The sequence below is a fragment of the Coregonus lavaretus genome, assembly GCF_964263955.1.
Source record: "Coregonus lavaretus genome assembly, contig: HAP1_SCAFFOLD_623, whole genome shotgun sequence".
NCBI classification, from domain to species: Eukaryota; Metazoa; Chordata; class Actinopteri; order Salmoniformes; family Salmonidae; genus Coregonus; species Coregonus lavaretus.
The window spans coordinates 112,213-120,000 of record NW_028157212.1 but is presented as its reverse complement, the minus strand read 5'-3'; the positions used below and the strand labels follow the sequence as shown (position 1 = coordinate 120,000).

The 7,788-nt window shown below is 48.4% G+C and overlaps 1 protein-coding gene across 1 annotated transcript in view; it reads left to right on the top strand.

Annotated features, from left to right (window-relative positions):
- Window positions 1-7,311, top strand: part of LOC311125682 (uncharacterized protein) — a 27,544-nt gene extending 20,233 nt beyond the window's left edge. Inside the window, exon 3 of the mRNA XM_084199711.1 lies at window positions 6,423-7,311. Within this exon, the coding sequence (XP_084055837.1) occupies window positions 6,423-7,239 (817 nt within the window). The 3' untranslated portion in view covers window positions 7,240-7,311. The remainder of the gene's footprint in view (window positions 1-6,422) is intronic.
- The last annotated feature ends 477 nt before the right edge of the window (window positions 7,312-7,788 follow it).

The window sequence follows — 7,788 nt, the reverse complement described above, 5'->3', positions numbered from 1 at the left end:
ATTGTGAGCAGAGCCTGCTGAGCATCTGGTACATGCCATTGGCTTGGGCTAGTGTAAGAGTGGGGGTTGGGCCTGTCTGCCTGCTCACGGCCTGGGCGTATGTGTGACTTTCATGTCTCTCTCTCTCTCTGTTTCTCCCTCCCCCCTCTCTCTCCCCCTCTCTCTCTGTCTCTCCCCCCCCCCTCTCTCTCCCTCTCTCTCTCTCTCTCTCTCTCTCTCTCTCTCTCTCTCTCTCTCTCTCTCTCTCTCTCTCTCTCTACCTCTCTCTCTCTCTCTCTCTCTACCTCTCTCTCTCTCTCTCTCTCTCTCTCTCTCTCTACCTCTCTCTCCCTCTCTCTCTGTCTCTCTCTCTCTGTCTCTCTCTCTACCTCTCTCTCGCTCTGTCACTCTCTCTCTACATCTCTCTCTCTACCTCTCTCTCTCTCTCTACCTCTCTCGCTCTCTCTCCCTCTATTTCACTGATATTTTGCAAAGGACTCTCAGTCAGGGATACCTCTACATCAGCATCCTCTGCTCTGTATGTGTTCTCTCAAAGCACTGGTATCCTTCTTCAGAGATTCTGTTGTTGACGTTGCTCATGCAAATATGTTCTTGACCAAAAACAAAACGTGTGTGTGTGTGTGTGTGTGTGTGTGTGTGTGTCTATTTTACATTTACATTTACGTCATTTAGCAGACGCTCTTATCCAGAGCGACTTACAAATTGGTGCATTCACCTTATAGCCAGTGGGATAAACACTTTACAATGTTTTTTTTTTTTTTTTGGGTGTGTGTGTGTGTGTGTGTGTGTATAATCGTAGCGCCTTTCACTCCGTGAATCAGGCAAAGCAGAGCTGCTGTGTCCATCAATGTAAATAGTCTGCTGTCCTTATTCTCTGTGTTTTAGAGGAACAATGTGAGACCACCGTTCTATAGAACACAGAGACCACCGTTCCATAGAACACAGAGACCACCGTTCTCTAGAACACAGAGACCACCGTTCTATAGAACACAGAGACCACCGTTCTATAGAACACAGAGACCACCGTTCTATAGAACACAGAGACCACAGAGACCACCGTTCTATAGAACACAGACACCACCGTTCCATAGAACACAGACACCACCGTTCTATAGAACACAGAGACCACCGTTCTATAGAACACAGACACCACCGTTCCATAGAACACAGAGACCACCATTCTATAGAACACAGAGACCACCGTTCTATAGAACACAGAGACCACCGTTCTATAGAACACAGACACCACCGTTCTATAGAACACAGAGACCACCGTTCTATTTTACATTTACATTTACGTCATTTAGCAGACGCTCTTATCCAGAGCGACTTACAAATTGGTGCATTCACCTTATAGCCAGTGGGATAAACACTTTACAATGTATTTTTTTTTTTTTTGTTGGGGTAGAAGGATTACTTTATCTTATCCCAGGTATTCCTTCAAGAGGTGGGGTTTCAAATGTCTCTGGAAGGTGGTGAGTGACTCCGCTGTCCTGGCGTCGTGAGGGAGCTTGTTCCACCATTGGAGTGCCAGAGCAGCGAACAGTTTTGACTGGGCTGAGCGGGAACTGTGCTTCCGCAGAGGTAGGGGAGCCAGCAGGCCAGAGGTGGATGAACGCAATGCCCTCGTTTGGGTGTAGGGACTGATCAGAGCCTGAAGGTACGGAGCCGTTCCCCTCACAGCTCCGTAGGCAAGCACCATGGTCTTGTAGCAGATGCGAGCTTCAACTGGAAGCCAGTGGAGTGTGCGGAGGAGCGGGGTGACGTGAGAGAACTTGGGAAGGGTGAACACCAGATGGGCTGCGGCATTCTGGATGAGTTGTAGGGGTTTAATGGCACAGGCAGGGAGCCCAGCCAACAGCGAGTTGCAGTAATCCAGACGGGAGATGACAAGTGGCTGGATTAGGACCTGTGCCGCTTCCTGTGTAAGGCAGGGTCGTACTCTCCGAATGTTGTAGAGCATGAACCTACAGGATCGGGTCACCACCTTGATGTTAGTGGAGAACAACAGGGTGTTGTCCAGGGTCACGCCAAGGCTCTTCGCACTCTGGGAGGAGGACACAACGGAGTTGTCAACCGTGATGGCGAGATCATGGAACGGGCAGTCCTTCCCCGGGAGGAAGAGCAGCTCCGTCTTGCCAAGGTTCAACTTGAGGTGGTGATCCGTCATCCATACTGATATGTCTGCCAGACATGCAGAGATGCGATTCGCCACCTGGTTATCAGAAGGGGGAAAGGAGAAGATTAGTTGTGTGTCGTCTGCGTAGCAATGATAGGAGAGGCCATGTGAGGATATGACAGAACCAAGTGACTTGGTGTATAGCGAGAATAGGAGAGGGCCTAGAACTGAGCCCTGGGGGACACCAGTGGTGAGAGCACATGGTGCGGAGACAGCTTCTCGCCACGCCACTTGGTAGGAGCGACCGGTCAGGTAGGACGCAATCCAAGAGTGAGCCGCGCCGGAGATGCCCAGCTCGGAGAGGGTGGAGAGGAGGATCTGATGGTTCACAGTATCAAAGGCAGCAGACAGGTCTAGAAGGACAAGAGCAGAGGAGAGAGAGTTAGCTTTAGCAGTGCGGAGAGCCTCCGTGACACAGAGAAGAGCAGTCTCAGTTGAATGACCAGTCTTGAAACCTGACTGGTTTGGATCAAGAAGGTCATTCTGAGAGAGATAGCAAGAGAGTTGGCTAAAGACGGCACGCTCAATAGTTTTGGAGAGAAAAGAAAGAAGGGATACTGGTCTGTAGTTGTTGACATCAGAGGGATCGAGTGTTGGTTTTTTGAGAAGGGGTGCAACTCTCGCTCTCTTGAAGACGGAAGGGACATAGCCAGCGGTCAAGGATGAGTTGATCAGCGAGGTGAGGTAAGGGAGAAGGTCACCGGAGTTGGTCTGGAGAAGAGAGGAGGGGATAGCGTCAAGCGGGCAGGTTGTTGGGCGGCCGGCCGTCACAAGTCGCAAGATTTTATCTGGAGAGAGAGGGGAGAAAGAAGTCAAAGCATAGGGTAGGGCAGTGTGAGCAGGACCAGCAGTGTCATTTGACTTAACAAACGAGGATCGGATGTCGTCAACCTTCTTTTCAAAATGGTTGACGAAGTCATCCACAGAGAGGGAGGAGGGGGGAGGTTTCAGCAGGGAGGAGAAGGTGGCAAAGAGCTTCCTAGGGTTAGAGGCAGATGCTTGGAATTTAGAGTGGTAGAAAATGGCCTTAGCAGCAGAAACAGATGAAGAAAATGTAGAGAGGAGGGAGTGAAAAGATGCCAGGTCCGCAGGGAGTCTAGTTTTCCTCCATTTCCGCTCGGCTGCCCGGAGCCCTGTTCTGTGAGCTCGCAATGAGTCATCAAGCCACGGAGCTGGAGGGGAGGACCGAGCCGGCCGGGAGGATAGGGGACATAGAGAGTCAAAGGATGCAGAAAGGGAGGAGAGGAGGGTTGAGGAGGCAGAATCAGGAGATTGGAGGGAGAAGGATTGAGCAGAGGGAAGAGATGATAGGATGGAAGAGGAGAGAGTAGCGGGAGAGAGAGAGCGAAGGTTGCGACGGCGCATTACCATCTGAGTAGGGGCAGAGTGAGTAGTGTTGGAGGAGAGCGAGAGAGAGAAGGATACAAAGTAGTGGTCGGAGACATGGAGGGGAGTTGCAGTGAGATTAGTAGAAGAACAGCATCTAGTAAAGATGAGGTCAAGCGTATTGCCTGCCTTGTGAGTAGGGGGGGACGGTGAGAGGGTGAGGTCAAAAGAGGAGAGGAGTGGAAAGAAGGAGGCAGAGAGAAATGAGTCAAAGGTAGACGTAGGGAGGTTGAAGTCCCCAAGAACTGTGAGGGGTGAGCCATCCTCAGGAAAGGAACTGATCAAGGCGTCAAGCTCATGGTGCTGGAGTCTAAGGGGGACACGGCCATCAAGATGATGTGTAAGCTCCTCCAGGCCTTCTGGAAGATTGGCCTCATCACGGTGGACCAGATGAACCGGGGCTTCCAGCGTGTGTACGACGAGCTGCCAGAGATTAACCTGGATGTGCCCCATGCCCACTCAATCATGGAGTCCTTTACGGACCTCTGCTACCAGGAGTCTGTTATCACCAAACAGTTGAGAGACTCCTGTCCCTCCAGGTCAGTCCCAGTGTTGAGTGGTGCAAACTCTTTCATTTTGTCTTGGGTATAGTCAGTCCCTCCAGGATTCTGCGATCACATTAATTTTAGCAAAATCAACAATTGCCTGCATATTATGCGAGGGCTTGCATATTATGCGAGGGCTTGCAAATTTGACCAATCACTGCACTATTTCTGCATTAAACTAAAAACATTGTGACCCATCACCGCACTACAAAAAGAGGGCTCACGATTTCAACCAATCACCGCACATTTACTGCATAATATGATATAAATCAAGCCACATGTCAACAAACCTTTTCCCATGGGGCGGTGCACAATTGGTCCAGCGTCGTCCAGGGTAGGGGAGGGAATGGCCGGCAGGGATGTAGATCAGTTTGTAGAGCATGGTGTTTGCAACGCCAGGGTTGTGGGTTCGATTCCCACGGGGGGCCAGTATGAAAAATAAAAAAATAATGTATGCACTCACTAACTGTAAGTCACTCTGGATAAGAGCGTCTGCTAAATGACTAAAATGTAAATGTAAATGGAACCTGGAGGGCGATAAATGACAAGGATATTAAGCTTAAATGGGCTAGTGACTGTGACAGCATGGAATTCAAATGAGGAGATAGACAGATGGGTCAGGGGAAAAATAGAGAATGTCCACTTGAGAGAGATGAGGATTCCTGTGCCACCACCCCGCTGACCAGATGCTCTCAGGGTATGCGAGAACAAATGGTCAGACGAGGAGAGAGCAGTAGGAGTAGCAGTGTTTTCAGTGGTAATCCATGTTTCCGTCAGCGCCAAGAAGTCGAGGGACTGGAGGGTAGCATAGGCAGACACCACCGTTCTATAGAGACCATCGTTCTATAGAACACAGAGACCACTGTTCTATAGAACACAGAGACCACCGTTCTATAGAGACCACCGTTCTATAGAACACAGAGACCACCGTTCTATAGAACACAGAGACCACAGTTCTATAGAACACAGACACCACCGTTCTATAGAACACAGAGACCACCGTTCTATAGAACACAGAGACCACCGTTCTATAGAACACAGAGACCACCGTTCTATAGAACACAGAGACCACCGTTCTATAGAACACAGAGACCACCGTTCTATAGAGACCACCGTTCTATAGAACACAGAGACCACCGTTCTATAGAACACAGAGACCACCGTTCTATAGAACACAGACACCACCGTTCTATAGAACACAGACACCACCGTTCTATAGAACACAGAGACCACCGTTCTATAGAGACCACCGTTCTATAGAGACCACCGTTCTATAGAACACAGAGACCACCATTCTATAGAACACAGAGACCACCGTTCTATAGAACACAGACACCACCGTTCTATAGAACACAGACACCACCGTTCCATAGAACACAGAGACCACCGTTCTATAGAACACAGAGACCACCGTTCCATAGAACACAGAGACCACCGTTCTATAGAACACAGAGACCACCGTTCTATAGAACACAGACACCACCGTTCCATAGAACACAGAGACCACCGTTCTATAGAACACAGAGACCACCGTTCTATAGAACACAGAGACCACCGTTCCATAGAACACAGAGACCACCGTTCTATAGAACACAGAGACCACCGTTCTATAGAACACAGAGACCACCGTTCTATAGAGACCACCGTTCTATAGAACACAGAGACCACCGTTCTATAGAACACAGAGACCACCGTTCTATAGAACACAGAGACCCCCGTTCTATAGAACACAGACACCACCGTTCTATAGAACACAGAGACCACCGTTCTATAGAACACAGAGACCACCGTTCTATAGAACACAGAGACCACAGTTCTATAGAACACAGAGACCACTGACAATTGTTATTTGATTTATTCATTTGTGAATAAATGTGAACTGCTGGATTAACATGCATCTATTTGTTTCTCTTTGTCTATATTTAATGGTCTCTTCCCTTCCTCCCTATATATCTCTATCTGTATATCTCTCTCTATGTATCTTTCTAAATATATCTCTCTAAATATCTCTATCTGTATATCTCTCTCTATATCTCTCTCTATAAATCTCTCTATATCTCTCTCTATAAATCTCTCTCTATATCTCTCTCTATAAATCTCTCTCTATATCTCTTTCTATATCTCTCTATATATATATATATCTCTATATATATCTATCTATATATCTCTCTCTATAAATCTCTCTATATCTCTCTATATATATCTATCTATATATCTCTCTCTAAATATCTCTCTCTATATATCTTTATCTATATATCTCTCTATATATATCTCTCTCTTTTTCTTCCTCTCTTCTTTCCTCTCTCTCTCAGTTACATCTATGATCCGACCGCTCCGGTGGACGTCCACGGCAGGAAGAGGGACCCGGCTGAGACCTCCCTCTACCAGTCCCACCACCTCCCAGGTGACAGCAGGAACCAGTTCAACACCAAGCAGAACCAGGGATTCCACAACCTGGGCTTCAGCAACAAGTGCAACGAAAGAGGAGGTGGAGGAAGCCTCAAGCTGGAGATCGACAACAACCACATCAACAGGCTCCACACCATGCCCACCAACCCAGAGAGGGAGCGGGGGACGGGCCAGGCAGCCAAGCCTCGGGTGGGGGAGGGTGGTGGGGGTTTATATATCCTCCATCCAGAGGGCCAGGTACCAAGACGAGATCCATCCAAGGGCCCCAGCCTAGTCCAAGTCTATCCCAACACACCCTCCCTGGATCTTAGTCTCAATCTGACCCACTCAGGTGACACTGACTCTCACCCAGACAATATTAGGATGGTCCGGAATGTCTCGGACCCCTCCATCGGGGACAGGTGCGGGGTGGGGTGCAACACCTCATCCGCGGATGAGCTTGACGAGGGGGTGGGCGGCACGCCGGAGTACCTGGGCGACACGGGAGATGAGCAGAGCGTCCTGTCTGCAACTAGCTTGTCCTCGGCGGGCACGAAGGATGATAGGGGGACGCCGGACGCCACTACCGTAGAGAGCGGGATCGGGATCTCAGTGATGAAGAGCGAGGATGAGGGGAAGGAAGGGGAAGACGATGACGTGCAGAGCGTCACAGACTCTATGGTGGCTGAAGCTCTGGGGGCTCTAGAGGCAGCGACCGCCGGGGAGGATTATGGGGACTAACTCTTTAAAAATGTCCTCTTACTATTCAAAAAAAAAAAACTCAATCTAACTTTGATATCTATTCAGCTTCAATATCTGATGGGGTGAACAGAAGGAGATTCTGATTTATTTTTTAACATGTCACATGGGCATATGTGTGACTATTTAGCCAAGGATTGGGTTGCGTAACGCTAGTCTGTTGCCTCAATGTTTTCTGTACTCTCAGGAGCAGGAGAGAAGACTCTTGGCGCTCGACTGTGAATATTCCCTGTGTCCTAATCACTAAACTATGGTACATATTACACTTCTTGGTCTACAGCTTCTACATTCTACATTTCTATGTTCCACCAACACAGCTCTGCAGTGCTTCTAGAACTTCTATCTCTATATTCCGTTCTATAAATGTTCTATTCAGTGGACATACAGTACCTGCCATTGCTTAGTTTTGTCTTCAGGGAGTTTACTGCGCTTCATTATATAAACACATTGATAGGTCATCTCCGGCTACTTATTTGTGTATCCTATCATGTTGTTGTTGTTGTTGTTTACCTGTTTTACTATGTTATTTAT